General features: G+C 36.3%; 1 protein-coding gene across 1 annotated transcript in view; it reads left to right on the forward strand.

The window, feature by feature from the left end:
* The window catches only part of TTN (titin), a 248,995-nt gene that overhangs the window by 6,326 nt on the left and 219,063 nt on the right, over positions 1-23,606 (forward strand). The window contains exons 4-36 of the mRNA XM_046943725.1: positions 19-306; positions 1,033-1,121; positions 1,210-1,454; positions 3,044-3,329; positions 3,557-3,733; positions 4,186-4,305; positions 5,302-5,439; positions 6,253-6,390; positions 6,858-6,977; positions 8,652-8,921; positions 9,034-9,159; positions 10,184-10,462; positions 10,710-10,775; positions 11,426-11,684; positions 12,015-12,075; positions 12,188-12,400; positions 13,092-13,234; positions 13,860-14,065; positions 14,194-14,424; positions 14,976-15,220; positions 16,034-16,257; positions 16,379-16,543; positions 16,648-16,816; positions 17,349-19,039; positions 19,145-19,426; positions 19,686-19,952; positions 20,087-20,359; positions 20,462-20,725; positions 20,831-21,091; positions 21,672-21,932; positions 22,415-22,678; positions 22,772-23,032; positions 23,196-23,456. Coding sequence (XP_046799681.1) covers positions 19-306; positions 1,033-1,121; positions 1,210-1,454; positions 3,044-3,329; positions 3,557-3,733; positions 4,186-4,305; positions 5,302-5,439; positions 6,253-6,390; positions 6,858-6,977; positions 8,652-8,921; positions 9,034-9,159; positions 10,184-10,462; positions 10,710-10,775; positions 11,426-11,684; positions 12,015-12,075; positions 12,188-12,400; positions 13,092-13,234; positions 13,860-14,065; positions 14,194-14,424; positions 14,976-15,220; positions 16,034-16,257; positions 16,379-16,543; positions 16,648-16,816; positions 17,349-19,039; positions 19,145-19,426; positions 19,686-19,952; positions 20,087-20,359; positions 20,462-20,725; positions 20,831-21,091; positions 21,672-21,932; positions 22,415-22,678; positions 22,772-23,032; positions 23,196-23,456 — 8,343 coding nt within the window. The remainder of the gene's footprint in view (positions 1-18; positions 307-1,032; positions 1,122-1,209; positions 1,455-3,043; positions 3,330-3,556; positions 3,734-4,185; positions 4,306-5,301; positions 5,440-6,252; positions 6,391-6,857; positions 6,978-8,651; positions 8,922-9,033; positions 9,160-10,183; positions 10,463-10,709; positions 10,776-11,425; positions 11,685-12,014; positions 12,076-12,187; positions 12,401-13,091; positions 13,235-13,859; positions 14,066-14,193; positions 14,425-14,975; positions 15,221-16,033; positions 16,258-16,378; positions 16,544-16,647; positions 16,817-17,348; positions 19,040-19,144; positions 19,427-19,685; positions 19,953-20,086; positions 20,360-20,461; positions 20,726-20,830; positions 21,092-21,671; positions 21,933-22,414; positions 22,679-22,771; positions 23,033-23,195; positions 23,457-23,606) is intronic.

Raw genomic sequence — 23,606 nt, forward strand, 5'->3', positions numbered from 1 at the left:
TCTTCAATAAAATTGCAGCTGGAACCGCACCACCAAACTTTTCACAACGACTACAGAGCATGACTGCAAGGCAGGGAAGTCAAGTTCGACTTGACGTGAGAGTGACTGGAATCCCTACACCTGTGGTGAAGTTTTATCGGGATGGAGTAGAAATCCAAAGCTCCCCCGATTTTCAAATTTTACAAGAAGGAGACCTTTACAGCCTAATAATTGCAGAAGCATATCCTGAAGACTCCGGTACTTATTCAGTAAATGCTACAAATAACGTGGGACGTGCTACTTCAACAGCTGAACTGCTGATTCAAGGTAATGGAGCTAGATTTACAAGCGATGAAAATGAGTATACACTGTTGTAATGATACAATATATACCACTATATCAAAGTTATAACAATGGTATTTTAACTCTTAGCAGTTATTAACTTCTTGTGAAAAAGCATTCTCTCCAGTGAAATTTGCCAAAGGTTTTTGTCTGAAATTTTAAAAAGACCCATGATTCACCATGGGTCTTTCTTAATATGAGAATACAGCAGACAGAAACAAGTGTGGAATTGTTTCTGTTATTCTTATTTTGTTCAGTGTATTTCTTAAGGTTGCATTTGTAAGCTGACTTTGATAAAATATGTATACTGGACTATGTAACTCTATGTGGTCTTGTAAGTTATCTTCATAAGAAGATTCACTGCTACAGTTCTCTAGCATTCTACCCAAAGAATTTTCTCATGGATTTTACCTCGGTCAGACTTCCTGATTGTATGTGTAGTCATTGAGGATCCAAGACTGATTCTCCAATCAAAAATAAACGTGCTTATATTAATAAATTTATTTATATCTAATGACATAATAATTCAGAAAGATAAACCTTATTTCAACTATCTTCACAATTATTTGTCTACAGATGTTGCAGGAAAAACATTTGGCTGCTTCACTCTTTATTGTTTATATACATCTGTATACAGATTGAGTACTCATTTATTTCTGCAACTGTATGTTTATTGGCATATTCTCCTGACTATATTTTCTCTTTCAAAAGGTGAAGAAGAAGCTGTTCCTGCTAAAAAGACAAAAACAATTGTTTCGACTGCTCAGATTTCACAAACAAGACAAGCCAGAATTGAAAAGGTATATTTTTCAAAAACAAGGAATGTAAGCCTTCAGTGTGGATGATTGAGTGTACAGTATCTGACTTGTTTTCTTGGTTTCATTGCAGAAGATTGAAACCCACTTTGATGCCAGATCACTTACAAGTGTTGAAATGGTCATAGAAGGTGCAGCAGCCCAACAGCTCCCACACAAAGCACCTCCACGAATGCCTCCTAGACCTACATCAAAATCACCAACTCCACCAGTAATTACTGCAAAAGCTCAAATGGCACGACAGCAGTCACCATCACCTGTTAGACAATCACCATCACCTGTAAGACATGTCAGAGCACCAACACCCTCACCAGTAAGGTAAACATCTTTCAAACGATATCACTCTTTTAATCACTTATACAACATAAATACTGTAGAGTGAGACCATAGCGTAAAATGGAAGAACGCACTGATTTGGTACTGTGAATTTATTCTGACTGTGAAATGTAATGTACTATACTTGCCACTGCTAAGAAGGAAGTGTGTGTCTCTCTCCTGTAAATTTTCTGTCCCGTATGGAAGAAAATCCTTTACACAGTAAATACCGTTTGTTTCATATACAATTGAAATAACACTCAAAGCTCCAGGTTCATGATGAAACAGAAGAAAACAACAGAGCAGTTCCTCTTTGATGATTATTTTATACAAACAGAGAAAAGAAAAATGACTTTGAGTGGCAAACGGAATGGAAGAATATCTGATAATGGTGAACACAGGTTAGTCGTAGAATCACAGAATGGCTTGGGTAGCCAAGGGACCTTACAGCTCACCCACTTCAAATCCCCTGCTGTGGGCAGTGTTGTTAACCATCAGATCAGACTGCCCAGGGCCCCAGCAAACCTGGCCTTGAACGCCTCCAAGAATAGTTTGTCCACAGCTTCTCTGGGCTTCCTATGCCAGTGCGTCACCCACCCATGTTCTATTTATATGCTTGTAATGACTGCAGAAAAAAATGTTTGGAATGTAGGTAGGGTACAAGTCATTACAAAAAGTGAAATTCACCTCTGATATGTAAAGGATTTTGAGAGGGAAATTGAGTAATTTGAAAAGCAGGGCCTGTGGTCTGGAATATCCTGGTAGTTTCATGCTGACAGACAGGTAAAGAGATAATAGTTTTGTAAGTCCTGTGGTCCCAGCATCCTGAAGCACAAGCATTAGGGATGGAATGTGTCCAAGCTCAGCAAAACCTTAACTAAATTGCCAGTATTAGATGCGCTGATGAATTTTGCCCACTGACAGTAACTTAGAAGCACAGGCAGAAATGAATTGATGGTAACTAGCAATATCAAGGTGAAAGAGTAACTCAATAGTGCCATCTTGAGTGTACATGGGTCTATAAGTCCCATTCTCCCATGTTAGTCAAACCATTTTTTGGGCTGCGTTATGTAATAAATAAAATAAAAAATCTAAAAGTTAATGTGATTCTGCTGCCACCTATTGCTGCAATGGTGCAATATTTATGAACGTTATCTAAGAAATACAGCATAACGTAATTCCTCTAAAAAAAAAAAGTTAGCCTATGAAGTATATTGAAAAATGCCTTTTTTACCATTATTTTTAGGAGAATAAAGACGGAGGAATTGGAGACTAACTATATATTTTTATGTTTAAATGTATATACTTGTGTGAAATGCACTTTTACGTTTACCTTTATTTCAATCTAGAAATCTAAGCTACTGAAATGATAGGTTACACAGATGAGTATGAAAACAAACAAAACACACAAAAAATATAAGGCATATACTAAAGCAGATAAATGTAACTTTCAAGTAGAACACCTAACAAACCTTTTAAAACATATCTTCAGGGCTTTGTAGTTCTTTGAAAGGGAGAAAGAATTCAAGTTCAGGCCAATGTTGTTTATAGAGCGGTCATGACACTACATGAGTACTATATATTTTCATTAGGTCTGTTTCTCCTGCTGGAAGAATCTCCACCTCTCCTATTAGACCAGTGAAATCTCCATCACCTATCCGTAAAGCACAGGTAGTGACACCTGGGGCTGAAGTCCTTCCTCCTTGGAGGCAGGAAGGATACTCTGCAACTGCTGAAGCCCAGATGAAGGAAACCAGAGTATCTACAAGTGCTACTGAAATAAGAACTGAAGAAAGATGGGAAGGGATATATGGGCTGCAAGAACAAGTTACCATTAGTGGTGCTGCTGCTGGAGAGGTTGCAGCTGGTGCTAAAGAGGTAAAGTCTATGTTTGGAAAGAATATTGTTTTTACTCTGTCTTTGTATGCACTACTGCTGAATAGATGAGCTAAATGTTATAAAGACTTGAGTGTAACTGTAGTTGAGAGAGTTCTGCTGCGAATGTTTAAATGCTGGACTGCAACATTCTGTCTGTGTACTTGTTTTGTGCTTCTTCTGTGTGTATGCACAATATGAAAAAATGTTTTTTCATGTGACTAATGTAGGTGAGAAGGGACAGTGAAAAAACAGCAGCTGTTGCTACAGTTGTTGCTGCTGTGGATCAAGCCATGGTGAGAGAGCCAGCTCCAAGTGTTGTAGAGCAAGCTGCTAAAAGGACAGCAATGACTGCAGTCCATGTTCAGCCTGTTCAGGAGCAGGTAGAAGTAGAGCACAGACGTTCTGTAATTTCCCCTTTATCTCTTCATCCAACGTGCAAGCAAAGCTTGATTTAACGTGAGGAATTAACACATTTCACCACAAAAGCATGCGTAACTCATACAGAACATCTTCACTTTAAAGGAATGCTTGTGGATTACTTACGCCATCACTTCTCTTCATAGTAGGATTGAACTAATTATTCTTAAACTTTTTCTAAGTTTAAGAATGTCTTCTATGAAAGTGTTCCTCAATTCTCCTGTGTCAGTTACTTTCTAACATTTTTCTTACACTGATGAACTTTTCCCTCTAATATCTCATTTACACTTTTCCCACTGGGGATAAAATAACTCTTCCATAGCGTTTTTCCTTCATTTGCCTTCCTTTCTTATTTTCCCTTCTTCTCTTTTCATGATCCCTTTGTTAAACTGAATTTTAAGGCTTTGGTTTTTTGTTTGTCTGTTACTATAAAAATCAGATGAGAAAGGAGGCGACGGTAGTAGTTACCAGTGATAAAGCTACAAAACAAACAGTAATATCAAGAACTAGAGAAGGAATTGTTACTTCACAAGAACAAAGGCACATCTCTCGTGAAAAGGTGAATACAGATGATACCTGTAATTTTCATACCCTATCTTGTTTTTTAAAAAATCAAATGTATGATAGACAATCTCTGAAAAAACTATCTTTTCATTTGATACCCTGGTCACTCTTCCAGTTCACATTGCTATCATTCTCCTACCCCTCCTTGGTGATGTCGTTCTTTTTTTTTATTATTTCATTTTCACAGTTAGTACTTAAGAATGCGATATCTAAACTTCTGAAAATTTAATTTTGAAAAAACCCTATTGTTTACATGTTTCATGCTGGCTTACATTTTAGACGTGACATTAGAAATACCTCTTAGATTTCCTTTTTTTTTTTTTTCTTCTGACTTTATTTCTGAGCTTGCTATTTGCAGCCTGCTTTGTTTGTTGGAAGCACTGTGGGTCAGAACACGTGGGAAAAACTCATTCTGCATTGAAATCTATTTCAAAAATACCAGGAGGTGATTGGGATTCAAGTTATTTTAGAATGTGTTTTGTAAGATTAATTTGATTTAATGGAAGACCAGCTTTTGTAAACAAATGTTACATTTACATACGTATATGCTGGAATGTCTAAGAAAGAAGCTGTAACTTAGAGTACTGAGAAACAGAAATCCACCTGCGCAGAAAATCACATGCTTGTGTACGTGTTGCATCAGAACTTCCTGGCAAAATGAAACTTGCCTAAAACTTGGTTTTAGTATCCTTCACTTTTCCAAACTGATTATGATGCAGAACAGTTTTTCTCAGACCCAATTTCTTTTATTACTGCTTTTCAGTAGCAAAACAAACATTTTTTCCAATGTTTTATTTTAATGCTAAATGTACATACGTTTTACAGAAACGCTGATTATGTTGTTTGTTTCCGGACTAGATGATTTTTAAAATCAGATTCTGGTGTTTTTCATCCATTTCGTTTCTATCCTCTTTCCCAAACTTACAGAAAATCACGTACCTTATATTTTGAACAATACATAATTTAAAATTTCTTATTTGTAAACATCCAGGTAAGAAAAGAACCAGAGAAAACTCCTGTACCCACAGTAATAATTGCCACAGACAAAGCCAAAGAACAAGAGAGAATATCAACAGCTAGAGAAGAAATATCAGCCCGACATGAGCAAGTGCATGTTTCTCATGAACAGGTGAGTAAATCTGATATAGATGTTTAACTCATTTCTATACTCTAATAACCCTATAGATACTTCATTCATCAGATGTCCTCTGCTTCTTCCCTTTGCTTTTTTATGAAGATGAGATTACAAAAGCAAAAATTTTTAAAGTGACTTATTCCTGACATGCATCTAGCATTAGAGGTTTAGATCTACTAAATACATAGCAGATCTGTTAACAGGGAAATAGTGTAGCCTCCTTTCCTGTGGTTTATATAAGCATTATGGCTTTTATTGCTAAGATACCCAGAATTTAATCTGATGATTTACTACCTTTGCTTTTCATCTGAAGGTAGATTTATAAAGATAAATTGTGAAGGTAATTATCAGCATACAATAATATTTATATTTGGAGCTAGATTTAATGAAGCTCATACTTACGTGAAGACTGAATGCATCTGATAGATCTCATTCTGGAATCATTTTTCACTGAAGTAACTAATGAAATAGTTCCATCAACTGATGGAAGTAAATTGAATCAACTCTCATTTTTAAACCAACTGTCTCTACAAAACAGCAAGGATATATTTTAATTAACTCAGACGTGGAAAGATTCTTTAATTCACATATAGATTAATGTGATGTATTAATGAATTTGAATGGACTTGGTTCAGCTAGCATATAAGATAAGCTACAACGTGATCTGTACAAAGGAGTTATTTCAGAGATGGTGTTTTTCTCTTATTGATATATAATCTGAAATCTTTACCTGCTTTCCTGAAAAGTTATGTAATTTTGGCGACAGACATAATTGATTGCTATTATTTTTCTTCACCATAAAACTAGATAAGAAGGGAAGATGTGAAACCTTCTGTACCAAAGGTAGTAATTACCACTGATAAACCTAAAGCTCCAGTCTTAATATCAAAAAGTAAAGAAGGAATTGCAACCAAGAAAGAACATGTGAGCATAAGCCATGAAAAGGTGAATGGCACTGTAATGGCCATGTTTGTCTTGTTATCCTCTAGTCTTTGCGAACCTTATGTTTCCCTGAGCAAATACTAACTGTACATTTCCAGCTCATTTCTTTCTAAGATTGATTCCACTTACAAACCTTTAGAACCCTCATTAATTAGACTGTTACACCACCGTCTTTCTCTCCTAGTTGTTTTCATGAATGAGATGCCCATAATTTTGGACTGACTTTTGGAATGGACTGTCTGACTCCTGAAATGCATTTTAACTTTTTACAAAATATTTCTTATACCTAAACAGGTATTAAGATGTAACAATACTTACCAGTATACATGTAATACAATGCTGTCTGCAGTGCACAAGGATGTAACCCTTTAATTCTCCTTCCGTGTTCCTATCCAAAGTGTTTTCCCTTTGTTCAAATATTTTTCAAGATCATATGTAACTGAAACTTTTATTTCTGCTATAACAATTAGATTAAAAAGGAAGCTAAGAAAACTACCGTAGTTCCGAAAATAATTGCACCAGTCACAGTGTCCAGAACTAGAGAAGAAATTACAGCCAAGCAAGAACAAATGCATCTAGCTTATGATCAGGTGAATACAGCTGTTGGAGATGTGAAATGCACTGTTACAACTTACTTTTTCTGCAAACCTCTCCTTTTAAGAGCTACTTAAGTACAATAGAATGCATTCAAATTATTTCCTGATATTATGCCTGTTAAATGGAATGATTTCCAAATAGTAGATTTAGTGTGATTAGTAAAGTTTCTAGTGATACCAAGATTTTTTTCCCACCCTGACAGGAAGCACCACTTTTCAGACTATGATCAGATGTCTCTGTGAAAGTTAACTCTAACAATGACTATCTAGTAGCATTTACTTGATCAAATTGTTTCAAATTCAGTGACATTTTTGAATCTGCAGTGTTCTTTTCCACAAGCTGAGTCCTTGCAATTTTACAATTATCACACAAAACAGCATCTCTCAATTAAGCATTAGATTGTACTGTTCTCCATACAGCACAAACTTTAACATCAGTACACTTCTATCCAGTTTATTTCTGGCAACTAAACACTTGTTGATTCTGCTTTGTTTCAGTAGGATTACCACAGTAGAAAAGCTTGTCTAGCGTAGTATAGCCAGGATCTCTCATCTATGGGTGAGAATAGCAAAAAACCTTTGCTTAAAATTGATATGCTTTGTTAGAAACAATGATATACATTTATACAATGCTGCTATAAAATATAATTTAAAGATTGTAACATTCAAATCTGACTCAAAGGAGTCAGAGTGCAAGGAGATTAAAATTAATTGTTAGAATGTATAAATTGAGGGCCAAATTCCAGATAGTATAAAGAATGATTTTGAAATTGGCAGCAAACTGAACTGAGGTCCCTGTAACCTAAACACTACTTTAATAATTATGCAGCATCTTTGAAAGCAATCACATTTTGGCCTTCCTTGTATTAATTTATTTTAAGACAATAATCTTTTTAACACCAGCATGAAATTATCAATTAGGTTTTTTTTCTTATCTATAAGGTGTACATTTCATATGCTACGGAGTACAGTCAGATCAGTTATGAGAGTAAACAGTAATCATCCCATTATCTACCATTGACTGACTGGGCAGAAGTTTGGATCCTGTTATAATTGATAACATTCAAGCTGATATTATTCATCAACTATTAGGAAAAGAGAGAAAATTAAAAAAGAGGTCTTGATACAAACATATTATTTCCAATTTCTCTGAAAGCTTAGTTTTCCTTCTTTAGTAAAATCACTTAAAATAGATAATCATCAGAATTCATGGGTAGGCTTATGGTAATTTTATTCTGCGGATATATATTTCTTAGTAAATATATTTGTGTCAGATGCCAGACACATTCCACAAATTATTAGTAGTGGAATTGATGAGCAGATTGACTTTAAAATTATGTACATTTATATAGCTGTTGTACTCAGAGACAAGTAGTAATAAATTCATCTATAAAGTATTAAATGTGGACTTGGATAGAAATAATGACATGTATAAAGCATTAAAGCATAGTTATAGTCTGAATATGTGTAGATAAAGCTTGGAAATGTCTATATTTGAATCTACTGACTTGAAGTTTATGACTTTTGCTTATCTATGTATGGAATGCACCACCTCTTTATCTTGAATATACTTTACTGAGCAGTATGTTTATAAGCATTTGCCAGAAAAGGAAGCCTTTAGTACACAATGATGAGCATTTGTATAAACTTTGCCTGTATTATCCGTAGATTGAAGCTGGAAAACGGGCTGAAGCTGTAGCTACAGTTGTTGCAGCCGTTGATCAGGCGCGTGTTAGATCACCTTGGGAGACAGAGCAAGTAGATGAAACTTATGTCAAGAAGAAAACTTTGGAATATGGCTATAAAGAGCATGCTGTAAAAGACCATGAGGCCCAAGCAGAACACCATGTTGCTACTAAAGAAGTTAAAACGGTCTATGTTCCTCCTGAGAAACATATCCCAGCTGCTGAAAAGAAGGAAGTTCATGTATCAACAGAGGTTAGACTCAGTTTCCATTCCATTATTTTCCAAAAACTGTGTCTCAATGAGATCTTTTTCAGTTTAGAGAACAGCATCACATTCTCAATAACCTTTTCATTGCTTTATGTAGATTAAAAGAGAAACAGAAGCCAAGATTGAGAAGACAATCCATATAGAACACCCGCGACCCCGCACAGCAAGTCCTCACTTCACTGTCTCCAAAATTGCTGTTCCTAAACCAGATCATACATATGAGGTAAGAAGTAGAAACAGTGTATATTATAATCAGTAGGTTTATAATCATTTTGCTCTTTCTTCCAGTCTGGTATGTTACTTTCTCCAGAAGAAAGGTTTTATATTCTCTGAAGTTGTTCTCATCATCTTGTTTGGCTAACAAATAATAACACTGTAAACAGACACATGATCTGCTAAATTGTGATCTGTAATTATTACTTATTTCAGCAAGATTAGAATCTACTTAAGGAGGCAGCTTCAATACTTAGTCAGACAGTGTAATCAAAAACCCTTTTTGTACAACTTATATTTTTTAAAGGGCAGAATTGTCCCTTAGGAAGGTTATTATTTGCATCACTTCACTTGCACATTAATAGCTTCTTTCTTCCTTGAAGACTGCTACATGTAAAGCTAGCTTTTGAAATCTGGACTGTGTAATATGACATTATCCATTTTTAGTGTTATACTTTCCACTTTTCTGACTCCTTCAAATGATACTAATATTTACACTTAATTAATATTCTCCTTCCAGCACAGTTTTTCTCATCATCTGGACTTTAAAAGTGAGAAGTTTTTTTTTCTGCAAGTGTAATTAAACCATATAAAGTTACCTACAGTATTTATATTTATAGATTTTTGCATGCATGTACAATTATTACACCAGCAAAAACATTTTGAAAAGCCTTCAGGTATTTTAACAACTGTCACTGAAATAATTAGTGGTATAGTTTATTGCAACCATCTAGATTGTTAAAATAGAAAGCTAAAGTCTTAAGTGAGTAAACCTAGAGGATATTTCACAAGTTTCACTTATGATCTTATTGTTGAAGTTCTACAGTAAAAACTGGTAAAAGGATTTTTATGTCTAGTATTCTACTACTGCTAACTAAAACTGGAAGTCCATTTTGGATATGTAGCCTTTGCGGGGTCAACAAAATAACTCAGGGAGCAAGTGGTACATATGGAGTCTGTCCAAGAAATATACTGTGCCTTCTCTGAAAACAGGAGAATTACAGAGCTGTAACCTTTTCCCATCTTTTCCATAGGTTTCAATAGCAGGATCTGCCATGGCTACTCTAGAAAAGGAGTTATCTGCTACTTCTGCTGCACAAAAGATCACCAAGCCTGTGAAACCACCTCAGTTAAAGCCGCATGAAGTCAAGATAAAACCAGAGTCAGCTCCTCCACAATTTCCCTTCACGGAGGCAGCTGAGACCTATAAAGCTCATTATGATGTTGAGACAAAAAAAGAGGTGGATGTAAGCATTAAAGGAGAAGCGGTGAGAGAGGATCACCTGCTGTTGCGGAAAGAGAGTGAAGCAAAGGTATGTCATTAAGCAAATTTCAGCCACTCTGACTGACTTTCGCCTTAAAAATGAAGTTGGTTATTATCTCTCCCTTCCAGTTTTTCTAAAGCATTTGCCTGACTTTTATCTCTTTGCTATTTTGCATAAATTCTTTTAAGGGTCTAATATTTACCTACGGCAAAAACTGATTTTTTCTTACCTAATTCTGCTGTTTCCTTTCTTTGCCTGTGAGATGTTTATTAATCATGCTTTTTGAACAATCTAGGTGACAGAAACTGCCAGAGTTCCTGTGCCTGCAGAAATACCTGTGACTCCACCCACCTTAGTCTGGGTAAGTAATTTTTATGTGTATTAAGGTAGTTAGACAGTGTTTTCATGCGCTTTTTATCTTTGAAATCTTGACCATGAAAATTTGGCTTTATGTAATCATACACTTCATCCCGTATACAAACTATTCTGAATGTCTGTTGTGAAGATGACAGTTCACAGTCGTTTCATATAAAGTCAATTTCACATTTTTCACTCCTTTATTTATGTAAACATCATGCTACATGATCTTCTTAATTTTCAGAGATCCCACATCCAGTTTCAAATACTTCCCTTGGAAAATGCCTCTTTTTTCATGGATACACTGTTGAACAAGACACTGTTTTGAAATAGTCATTAAATTTTCCATTCCAAGAGATTATAGTTATTAAAATCATATAATCACAAAATCATTAGGGTTAGAAAAGACAGCTAAGATCAAGTCCAGCCATCAACCCATCAGCAGCATGCCCACTAACCCACATTACCAAGTGTCACATCTCCTCTTTTTTCAACACCTCCAGGTTCAGTGATTCCACCTCCCTGGGCAGCCTCTTCTGATGCTTTCCAAGAAAAATTTTTTCCTAATATCCAATATGAAATATCTGCTTAGTATTGAAAATATATAATGACTGTGATTTTTCTTTTTCTTTTTTTTTTTTCTTTGTCATACAGGGTCTCAAAAATAAGACTGTGACTGAAGGTGAGTCTGTCACTCTGGAGTGCCATATCTCTGGTCACCCTCAGCCTACTGTGACGTGGTACAGGGAAGACTACAAGATAGAGAGCTCAATGGACTTCCAGATCACTTTCAAAGCAGGACTTGCTCGCCTTGTGATTCGTGAAGCCTTTGCAGAAGACAGTGGAAGATTTACCTGCACTGCTACCAATAAGGCTGGGAGTGTCAGCACATCTTGCCACTTGCATGTGAAGGGTAAGTATACTTCTCACTAGAGGAAGATTATCATTTTGTTAACTGCATGTTACTTATAGTGTAACTGTGACATTTTGTCAGTTGTCAAGTCAAACATATTCCTGGAATTACACTGTAGGGCTGTTTGGAGATAGGACTGCAAGAATATATGTTAAAAAAAAAAAAAAGAAAAAAAAAGGCCCTTTATGACCTGACAGCTTCCTCAGTGCAAGTACCTGGTCTTCTGAGAAATGCTACTTAATCTTCTCTCATTTTGTGTTTGCTAAACTCATTGCTTAAGCACTATTGAAAAGTATTCTCAAAATTCACTATATCTTATTTGCCTTGCAGTTTCAGAAGAAACTGAGACTAGAGAAACCATTTCTGAGAAGGTTGTTACAGAAGAGAAAAGGTAAAGTCACTCCTAAACAGCCCACTCTTGTGGTGGCCATTAGTTTCCTGCACTCTGTTTATGACAGTTTCAGACATCTGATCATTTAACCTGCAATGTAATCTTTTTTCAGCTATGTGGAGACAAAGGATGTTGTAATGGAAGATGTCTCTGCTGCAGCAGAGGAAGTATCGGGAGAACCTGTACCTCCTTTCTTCATAAGAAAACCTGTAGTACACAAATTAATTGAAGGTGGGAGCATTATTTTTGAGTGCCAAGTAGGGGGCAACCCAAAGCCACATGTCCTCTGGAAAAAAGGTGGAGTTCCTCTTACGACTGGCTACAGGTAATTTAATGTGCAAAAACTATTTAAACGTAATTTTAAAGAATGTGTCATTGATAATAATGTAATTTTGATCCCTTATTGATGCTAAGCCAATTTCTTTCATTCATATAGCATCACTCATTTATGTAAAAATCATAGCATTGTACCTTGTTGTGTGATGCTAGGTCTGCTGAGATTTAAAATATAAGTATTCAGAATATCATAAAATGAGAAATGCTATATATCTTTAAAAACAAATAAGGAAGAAATTTTAAATTTCTTTTATATTGTCTGTGTAGTGTTTCTGTTCTGTCTGCACAAATGTTGTCTGTAGAAGGCAACACACTTTCCAGTTGAGAAAAAATATATACTTATAACAGTGAATATGTCAACCCATATAATGACCCATACTAGAAGAAACTATATGCACACAGTATATGGTATTTTGTTTTGCCTAAGACGTAGGTCTCTGATATTTCAGTTCTGTTCTTTGCATCCCATTTCTCTGAGTGCCATAAGAAAGAAACAGGCTTGTGTTTTAGTTTCAGTATTGTTACTTTCCTATGCTTTTCAGCAGATTCACTGAGTTAAAATTACCTGCAAAAGTCGTTTGTTTTCTTTTCATGTATAAGTTAGTTGTGCAACTGATCAGAACCACTATTGAAAGCAAAGTCACAAAAAAAGTCTGCTTGTATTTCTATGTTTTCTATAGATACAAAGTAAGTTATAAACGAGAAACCGGGGAATGCAAACTTGAAATTTCCATGACCTTTGCCGATGATGCCGGAGAATACACTATTGTCATTCGTAACAAATTTGGAGAAGCTTCTGCAACGGTCTCCTTACTAGAAGAAGGTACATTGTAAAGAGAAAAGCACTTTAAATTGTGCTGCAAATTATTTGCAGTTTAGTTTAATCAGTACAAGAAACCTAAAGAGAGCATGCTAATATCTGTTCTAACTAGTGGCTTGGTTTCTGCAAGCTGAGTATTTGACATCAGGTTCTTGAAGGATGTATGTTCTTTGTTGGGATGTGCAGCTATAGAAAGGTTAAGTATGCATTCATAATAGGTCTACATAAGACCTTCACAGGGTTATATGGGCAAAATTTAAACTAACAGTAGGTTGATCTATTAAACGGCAAGAAGTTGAAATGCAAAAGAGGTTGCAGGAGACAGAGTTGTGGGGGAGAAAGTAAATACAGTCACTAAAAGTGCTTCCACTTTGAGAACTAGCACACTTGCAAAATAGAACTTTTACGGGTTTAAAAGCTCATCTGAAGGTATTAGTCTTTAGATTTTATTGCTACTTAGATTTTATTGGCTAGACAGACCATCTCTGCTTGAGTTAAAACAAAAAAAACCCAACCAAATAAAAAAAAATCCAAAAAACCCCAGTAAAATAAGTTTGTACTTGTTTTCTATTTCAATACAGTAAAAACTATAAGCACTTATCAAAATTAATGTGTTTGTAATTCCTAGCTGATTATGAGGCCTACATAAAATCCCAGCAAGAAATGATGTACCAAACTCAAGTGACTGCATATGTCCAGGAACCTAAAGTGGCTGAGGTAGCCCCACCTATTTCATATGGTGACTTTGATAAAGAATATGAAAAAGAACAAGCCTTAATTAGGAAGAAAATGGCAAAAGATACAGTGATGGTCAGAACTTTTGTGGAAGATGAGGTATGTTTACTACTTATTTTGTATACTGACAAGCTGTTTAAAATCTTTTTTAATTTTACCAGTGCAAGTCACTTCTTTACATTATTTGACACACACAACTCAACTAATGCTATTGCTTTTCTATATAGGAATTCCACATTTCTTCTTTTGAAGAACGACTTATCAAGGAAATTGAACTCAGAATTATTAAGACCACCTTAGATGAACTCCTCGAGGAAGATGGAGAGGAGATGATGATTGATATTTCTGAATCTGAAGCAATTGGAGCAGGATTTGATTTAAGATTAAAGAATTACAGAACCTTTGAAGGCACTGGTGTTACTTTCCATTGCAAGACAACTGGATATCCATTGCCAAAGGTACTCCAAACCTGCATGATGTTTATCTATTTATAAAAAACTTTTTTTGTCTACTTGAAAACTCCCTTAACAACTCAGTGTCAACTTCTTATTCTACAGAGAAAACAGCACATCTATTAGAAACACAATCTGATGATATCAACCTGATTTTTAATTTTGTCCCTTAATGCAGCAGTGTTAGATTGGTTAGTGGTAGATTAGGCTCAATCCACCTTGATACCACCAGTGAAATAGATCTTGCTTCTGAGTATCTGAGGTAATACACACACAGGTATTGAGCACAGTTAAAAAATCACTTTGCTTTCCCTTGTAATGGATTTTATTTCCATTTCTAGCCCTGTAATACCAGAACTTATTTTTATGCTTCTTTGAAAACATGTTACTTAAGTCTGACATTTTTCCTTGAAATAAGAAAATGTTAACACCTATACTGGGCTGTAACAATGCATCAGCTGAAAAACAGAAGTTTGTAGTTTGTTGTATGTACAGTCTATTACTGGATGTTTGTCTTCTGGAAAGCTCACTCAGCATTCCTGTTTCTTTCCATGCAGATTGCATGGTACAAAGATGGTAAGCGCATAAGACACGGAGAGCGCTACCACATGGAAGTTCTGCAAGATGGTAGTGCCAGTCTGCGTTTGCCTGTTGTTTTACCTGAAGATGAAGGAATTTATACTGTCTTTGCCAGTAACATGAAAGGAAATGCCATTTGCTCAGCAAAGCTGTATGTTGAGCCCGTTGCACCCACGGCAACTCCAGGTTATATGCCAGGACCAGAAGTTATGAGAAGATACAGGTATGTACACAGTAATATATATTACATGAGACTTCAATTTCTGCAATAAAAACTGTCCAGACACTCATTACACAGAGGGTAAACGGTTTAGGTTATTGGAGCTTTCACGTCTCTAGAGAAGTTCTGAACGTTGTTCTCATTGCTCATACTGATTTACGTGCCAACCTTGTCTCTTAATAAAATAAATAATTTGCCTTCTTAATAAACACTGCAGCTCTCAAGAGTACCATCTTTCACATATATATCTAGCCATGGTGTTATATAGTTGCTGAGGTTGTAAATCTATCTTTCTTAACCTACTTATGTTTTGGGAAAAATAATATCTGTACTTGGAATTCTAGTACTGCATGCAGCTCTTAAGACCTATCCTTGAAACAGCATTATTTTCATCCAGTATTCACAGAATCACAGAATGGCTTGGGTTGGAAGGGACCTTAAAGATCATCAAGATCTAATCCCCCTGTTGGACAGGGTTAGCAATCATTAGATCAAGCTGCCCAGGGCCCCATCCAACCTGGCTCTCAAGGGATGGGGCATCTACAGTATACATATGCGCACACATGCTCAAAAATACACAGTTACGTTTGTGACTTTACAGTATCTGAAAAAATAAATTTATCTGAGCATGACGTATGCTCATATTATTTAGCTATACAAATTACTTCAAAAATAAAGAAAATTGACTGCACAATTTCTCACATAGATAAATTGATATAACTCTTTAAAATATATTATGCTAAAGACAAAATTTGAACTTTATCATGTCAGCACACTGCTACATGACATGTTCATGTGCCTCTTTTTTCCTTCCAGATCTATTTCTCCACGCTCTCCTTCTCGTTCTCCTGCCCGCAGCTCTCCTTCTCGTTCTCCTGCACGCAGATTAGATGAAACTGATGAAGGACAACTAGAGAGACTATATAAGCCAGTTTTTGTGCTGAAACCTACATCAGTCAAATGTTCACAGGGGCAGACAGCAAGATTTGACTTAAAAGTTGTTGGCAGACCTATGCCAGAGACATATTGGTTCCATAATGGTACATAGTGCTTATTTATGTAAAAGAATAATATTAAAAAATACTCTCGTGAGCATTTAACATCTTCTTGGGACACATTTTGAGTACTATGTTTTTTTTTGTTGTTCATTTGTATCTGCAGGTCAGCAGGTGGTTAATGATTATACCCATAAAATAGTGATTAAAGAAGATGGCACCCAGTCATTGATCATTGTTCCTGCTATGCCCGAGGACTCTGGTGAATGGGCTGTAATTGCTCAGAATAGGGCAGGCAAAGCTTCTGTATCAGTGACACTGTCTGTGGAAGGTATCTATTGTGCATGGTGTTATTAGGAGGCTTGATAATGTTTCCTATTAAAAATCATGGTTATAATAATTTCCTCTTGTAATAACTTTCCCTTGCTATTTCAGCTAAGGAGGACCTAGTCAGACCACGCTTTGTGGAAAGGCTCAGGAATGTTAGCGTAAAAGAAGGCTCTAGACTGCACATGGCTGTGAAAGCAACTGGCAACCCTAATCCTGACATTGTGTGGTTGAAGAATAGTGACATCATTGTACCACATAAATATCCTAGAATAAGGTAAGCAGTTGTGGTATTTTCTGTTTGTTGATTTTGTTTTTAATAGTAAAACAGTTAGTAAAACAGTAATAGTAAAACATTACTATTCTGTTAGATACTAAGTGTCTCCTACAGTGCACTAAATATCTTTGCTTCCATGGAAGGAATAAACTAAGGGCTTAGTCTAATGGTTTCTGAAACTAGTAAAACTTCTGCATTGCAGCACAGCTCAGAGACAGAAAATGTTTTCTAGGATTTCCTCAATGTTATCTGGGTTGTATAGTAGTATATTTTGTATTATGCAAAGCCAGTTTACAGCAGAGACTTAGAGAACTTTTCTCAGTCTCCAGTTTTACAGTCTTCTGCAAGGAAGACTGCCACTGGATTCAAGACTGCATCTTATTATCCTTGTCTATTTGATTCTTATGTACTGTACTCAAATATGAATAAATGCAAATAACTACCTAATTCCTTCAGTGAATTGCCTTTGGAAGTTTTGACCTTATTTCGGAGACATGAAGAAGGTTTTTAAATAATTGTTTTAATATTTCAGGATTGAGGGAACAAAAGGGGCTGCTGCCCTTAACATTGAATCCACCGCCAGGCAAGATGCTGCATGGTATACAGCTACTGCCATCAATAAAGCTGGGCGGGACACTACTAGGTGCAAGGTGAATGTTGAAGTTGAACATGCTGAACCGGAACCAGAAAGGAGATTAATCATTCCAAAAGGGACTTACAAAGCCAAGGAGATTGCAGCACCAGAATTAGAGCCCCTCCATTTGCGTTATGGTCAAGAGCAATGGGAGGAGGGGGATCTTTATGACAAAGAAAAGCAACAGAAACCATTTTTTAAGAAGAAGCTCACATCGTTAAGGCTGAAGCAATTTGGACCAGCACATTTTGAGTGCAGGCTTACACCAATTGGTGACCCAACTATGGTGGTGGAATGGTTGCATGATGGCAAACCATTGGAAGCAGCTAACAGACTCCGGATGATCAATGAGTTTGGGTACTGTAGCCTGGACTATGGAGTGGCCTATTCCAGAGATAGTGGTGTGATCACTTGCAGGGCAACTAACAAATATGGTACAGACCATACATCTGCTACCCTGATTGTGAAGGATGAGAAAAGCCTTGTGGAAGAATCTCAGTTGCCAGAAGGCAGAAGAGGAATGCAGCGAATTGAAGAGTTAGAAAGAATGGCACATGAAGGTGCTCTTCCTGCAGTTGCAGTAGATCAAAAGGAGAAACAAAAACCAGAGCTTGTTTTGGTTCCCGAACCTGCAAGAGTCTTGGAAGGTGAAACAGCACGATTCCGCTGCCGTGTCACTGGTTATCCTCTACCCAAAGTCAACTGGTACCTTAACAGTCAGCTCATTCGTAAGAGCAAAAGGTTTAGACTCCGTTATGATGGGATCCACTACCTGGATATTGTGGACTGCAAATCATATGACACAGGTGAGGTGAAAGTCACTGCAGAGAATCCAGAAGGCTTTATTGAACATAAGGTGAAACTTGAGATCCAGCAGAGGGAAGACTTCAGGTCAGTTCTTCGTCGGGCTCCTGAGCCCAGGCATGAACCTGTAGTGACAGAACCTGGAAAACTTCTCTTTGAGGTACAGAAGATAGACAAGCCTGCAGAGGCAACAACCAAAGAGGTAGTGAAACTTAAAAGAGCTGAAAGAATCACTCATGAGAAGCTGTCAGAGGAATCTGAAGAGCTGCGGAGTAAATTCAAGCGAAGGACAGAAGAGGGCTATTATGAAGCCATCACTGCTGTGGAACTTAAGTCTCGCAAAAAGGATGAATCATATGAGGAGATGTTAAAAAAGACAAAAGAAGAACTTCTTCACTGGACCAAAGAGATCCCAGAGGAAGAAAAGAAAGCCCTTCCTCCTGAAGGCAAAATCACCATTCCAACGTTCAAACCAGAGAAGGTTGAACTTAGTCCAAGTATGGAAGCTCCCAAGATATTTGAACGAATTCAAAGCCAGACTGTAGCCCAAGGCACAGATGCCCACTTCCGTGTGAGAGTGGTAGGGAAACCAGACCCTGAGTGCCAGTGGTTCAGAAATGGTGTGCAGATTGAAAGGACCGATCGTATATATTGGTACTGGCCTGAAGATAACGTTTGTGAACTGGTCATCAGAGATGTGACTGCTGATGATTCGGCCAGCATCATGGTGAAAGCAGTCAATATAGCTGGTGAAACTTCCAGCCATGCTTTCCTGTTAGTGCAAGGTAATTTTAAATCTCTTACTTTTATCCTGCTGTCTATCATAGCAATTATTCTAGTTAAGCCTATATGACAAGTGCCCTATTGATTCATTACATACTGTTTTGCAGCCAAGCAGCTAATTAGCTTCATCCAGAACTTACAAGACGTTGTTGCTAAAGAGAGGGACTCCATGGCAACATTTGAATGTGAGACATCAGAACCCTTCATCAAAGTGAAATGGTTTAAGAATGGAATTGAGATTCATTCTGGCGAAAAATACAGGATGCACTCAGACAGAAAGGCTCATTTTCTTTCTGTACTAGCAGTAGAAATGTCTGATGCTGATGACTACAGCTGTGCACTGGTAGAAGATGAATCTGTAAAAACTACTGCAAAGCTTATTGTTGAAGGTAAGAAGCACACAGCCTAGAACTATACACTACTTTTAAAGTGAAATCTATTTCAAGAAGAAATAAAACAATTTAGACAAATACACTAGGAAATATTCAAACCACTTCCATATTTTTTGAATCCAATATGAAAGCTTTGAGATATTGGTTTCAATATGTGCATATATAAGTATTTCCTTAGGTTCAATTTAATAAGAAATGTTTTCATCGTGGGTATCTAATCAAATTCATTCACAAATGTAATTATTTTTACTTCTAGGTGCTGTGGTTGAGTTCATTAAAGAACTTGAGGATGTTGAAGTCCCAGAATCCTTCACAGGTGAACTTGAGTGTGAAGTTTCCCCAGAAGACACTGAGGGAAAATGGTATCATGGTGATGTTGAACTCAGTTCCAATCATAAGTATGTACTTGCATCCCGTCGTGGTCGCCGAATCCTCACTATTAAAGATGTTAATAAAGATGATCAAGGAGAGTACAGCTTTGTTGTTGATGGGAAAAGGACTCACTGCAAACTAAAGATGAAGCGTAAGCATATCTAATATTTATATCATCTATATATGATAGACATTCTTTAGTATGAGTTGTTATACACCAGACTGCCTTAGTATTCAGTATTCCATTACAAGGATTAATTATTTTCATTTCATTTCATTCCATAGCTCGTCCCATGACTATTCTTCAAGGACTTACTGATCAAAAAGTCTGTGAGGGAGATATTGTACAACTTGAAGTTAAAGTCTCTGTAGAAAATGTGGAAGGTGTCTGGATGAAAGACGGTCATGAAATTCAATCAAGTGATCGGATTCATATTGTGTTGGATAAACAGTCACACATGTTGTTGATAGAAGATGCAACACAAGAAGACAGTGGAACTTACTCTTTCAGTATTCCTGGTCTTGAACTATCAACCACTGGACAAGTCACTGTGTACAGTAAGTTATTACCATGAATTTGAAGTCATGTTTGATTTTGGGTTCATTATGATTACTTTTTAAAGGTATAGCCTTTTCATGATCATTTTTGTAACTTTGCAGGTGTGGAAATAATAGTTCCTCTAAAAGATGTTCATGTAGTTGAAGGAACAAAAGCTATCCTTGAATGCAAAGTTTCAGCACCAGATGTAACTTCCTCCAAATGGTATCTAAATGATCATCAGATAAAGCCTGACGAACGTGTACAAGCTGTGTGTAAAGGCACTAAACAGAGGCTAGTGATTACCAGGACCCACGCGTCAGATGAAGGACATTACAAGTTAATGGTTGGCAAAGTCGAAACAAGTTGCAACGTCACAGTTGAAGGTAAGTTTTGTTTACAGTGCAAATTTATTTTGAAATGATTTTTCAATCTAAAACAGTGGAAGAAACTAATGTGTCTGTTATATGTTATTTTTATTTTTTTTATAGAAATTGAGATTATCAGAGGTCTTCATGACATCACCTGCACTGAAACACAGAATGTATCTTTTGAGGTTGAGCTCTCCCATTCAGGGATTGATGTAATTTGGCATTTCAAAGGGCAAGAGATCAAGGCTGGTCCTAAGTACAAAATTGAAGCACGTGGCAAAATATATAAATTGACAGTGGTGAAAATGATGAAAGATGATGAAGGAGAATATGTATTTTATGCTGGAGGGAAGAAAACATCTGGAAAACTGATAGTGGCAGGTTAGTAGACTAAGTCCAAGATTTATATTCTACTGCGAGTTAGAAACAATGCTCAAAGTACTGTTCTTTGTAAGTGTAACAGCTGTGTGTTGTTTCTGTAGTTTCTTAGCCTTTAATTTCTCTCTTATTTTATGTTCTCATTGTTCTTCCCTTTATCTTTTGTGATCTCTGCAAACTGAATTCAACAGAGTTGTTAAGGAAGTGCTTATATGTTTTACTAAATCACAGGCTTGGAATGGAATATTATAGCATGCTTTTAATATAATTATTGTAAAAAAGAATGCTTATTTTTTTTCTTAAACATTTGGTGTGCCTCTGCTGATAATAAAAATAATAAATTAGAATAACAAGGATAGAAAAGCATCTTTTTGTGATGTTCACATCACATTCTATTCTTGATTTTTTTACAGAGGTCAGAATGACTGTGGGCATGGGGAAAATCGGGGCAAAGAACTCTGTCTAGTACCTGATTTTTGTATGGTTGCATTTTCATATGGTAGAAATTGAACAGATGCATGACAGCAAAAAACAAAACAAAACAAACAAAAAAAAACAACCATGTGCTTTTGCTTTCCAACAGGAGGCGCCATTTCAAAGCCTCTCGCTGACCTGACTGTAGCTGAGTCCCAGAGAGCTGTTTTTGAATGTGAGGTGGCAAATCCTGAATCAGAGGGCCAGTGGCTAAAAAATGGTAAACCATTACCCATGACAGATCAGTATCGCTCTGAAACTGATGGTGTAAAGAGGAGACTTAATATTCCTGCTGCAAAGATGGATGATATGGGTGAATATAGCTATGAAATAGCAAGCTCAAAGACATCTGCTAAACTGCATGTCGAAGGTCAGTCTGTCTGGATTTTGGCCCTTTTTTTTTTTTTATAGTATAAATAGATAACTCATATCTGTAAGGCTCAGTCCAGCATCACTCACTATGTCTTGGATCAGACCCTAAGATACAAGCATATTTTGTTTCACATTTTGAAAACAATGTTACATTATGATACTCTATCTGAGGTAGCAAAAGTTAGTATTTTGAGCCTACACTTCTGGAATTTAGCATGCTATTTTTTAAAAAAGCATATTTTATTTGAGATACTGGCTGACAGATAGAAATTGACTATTTTCTATCTGTTTATTAAACATATCAAATAAAGAAAAATTGCTTGTCAAGTAAAGGCTCTTTTTGTGTTCCAAGCACATCGCTTTGGTAGAAATTATATAAATCAATACATAGGTAATACATTTTAAAATGAAGAATCATGATTCTTTTTTTTTTTTAAGATGGTTGTGTTTAGCATTAATTTTTTTTTAATATTTTTCCAGCTGTTAAGATAAAGAAGACTCTTAAGAACTTGACTGTGACAGAAACACAGGAGGCAGTGTTCAGCGTAGAACTCTCTCACCCTGATGTGAAAGGAGCTCTGTGGATTAAAAATGGTGTTGAACTTGAATCAAATGACAAATATGAAATTTCAGTGAAAGGAACAGTTCACACGCTGAAAATCAAACACTGTGTTGTCACTGATGAGTCTGTTTATAGCTTTAAGCTTGGAAAGATAGGAGCAAATGCCAGACTTCATGTTGAAAGTAAGTCAGTCTATTTTGAATGTTCGCTGTAATGTGAGGTTTGACATTAAAATTTAAACACACTTCTGAATCTTGCTAACTTTCTTCCTTAAGCTGTCAAGATCATCAAGAAGCCAAAGGATGTGACTGCTTTGGAAAATGCTGTTGTCTCGTTTGAACTGAGTGTATCCCATGATACTGTACCAGTTCGGTGGTTCCACAAGAATGTTGAGCTGAAACAAAGTGATAAATACAAGATGATATCTCAAAGGAAAGTCCACAAGCTGATGCTGCATAATATATCTCCTGCTGATGCTGGAGAATACACAGCTTTTGTTGGACAACTTGAGTGTAAAGCAAAACTATTTGTGGAAAGTAAGTATCACAAGTTGGTAAGAAGGTATATGAGTTGCAATACCAACTCACATAAAACAGACCTCTCACTTTGTAGACTTTTATCTTTTTTTTTTTTTTAAGTCCTGCACACATACAGACCTTTTAAAAAATCCTTTTCTTTTTTAATTTTTTTTACCCACAGCCATACACATCACAAAGACCATGAAAAGCATTGAGATCCCTGAGACCAAAACTGCCTCTTTTCAGTGTGAAGTTTCTCATTTCAACGTACCTTCTGTCTGGTTGAAAAATGGTGTGGAGATTGAAATGAGTGAAAAGTTCAAAATAGTGGTCCAGGGGAAACTCCATCAGCTGAACATCATGAACACAAGCAGTGAAGATTCTGCAGAATACACATTTGTCTGTGGAAATGACAGAGTCAGTGCAACTCTGACCGTAAAACGTATGTGAACATGAAATTAACAGAATATTTTACAGTTAACAATACTAGAGTTTATTGTAACACAGGTGCCATTCAGACAAAACCAGGAGTACTGTAGAGAGATTATTTTTAAATAACCTTAAGTAGCCTAAGTTACATTTTTAAAAGAAA

This window comes from Gallus gallus, chromosome 7 (assembly GCF_016699485.2).
Source record: "Gallus gallus isolate bGalGal1 chromosome 7, bGalGal1.mat.broiler.GRCg7b, whole genome shotgun sequence".
NCBI lineage: Eukaryota > Metazoa > Chordata > Aves > Galliformes > Phasianidae > Gallus > Gallus gallus.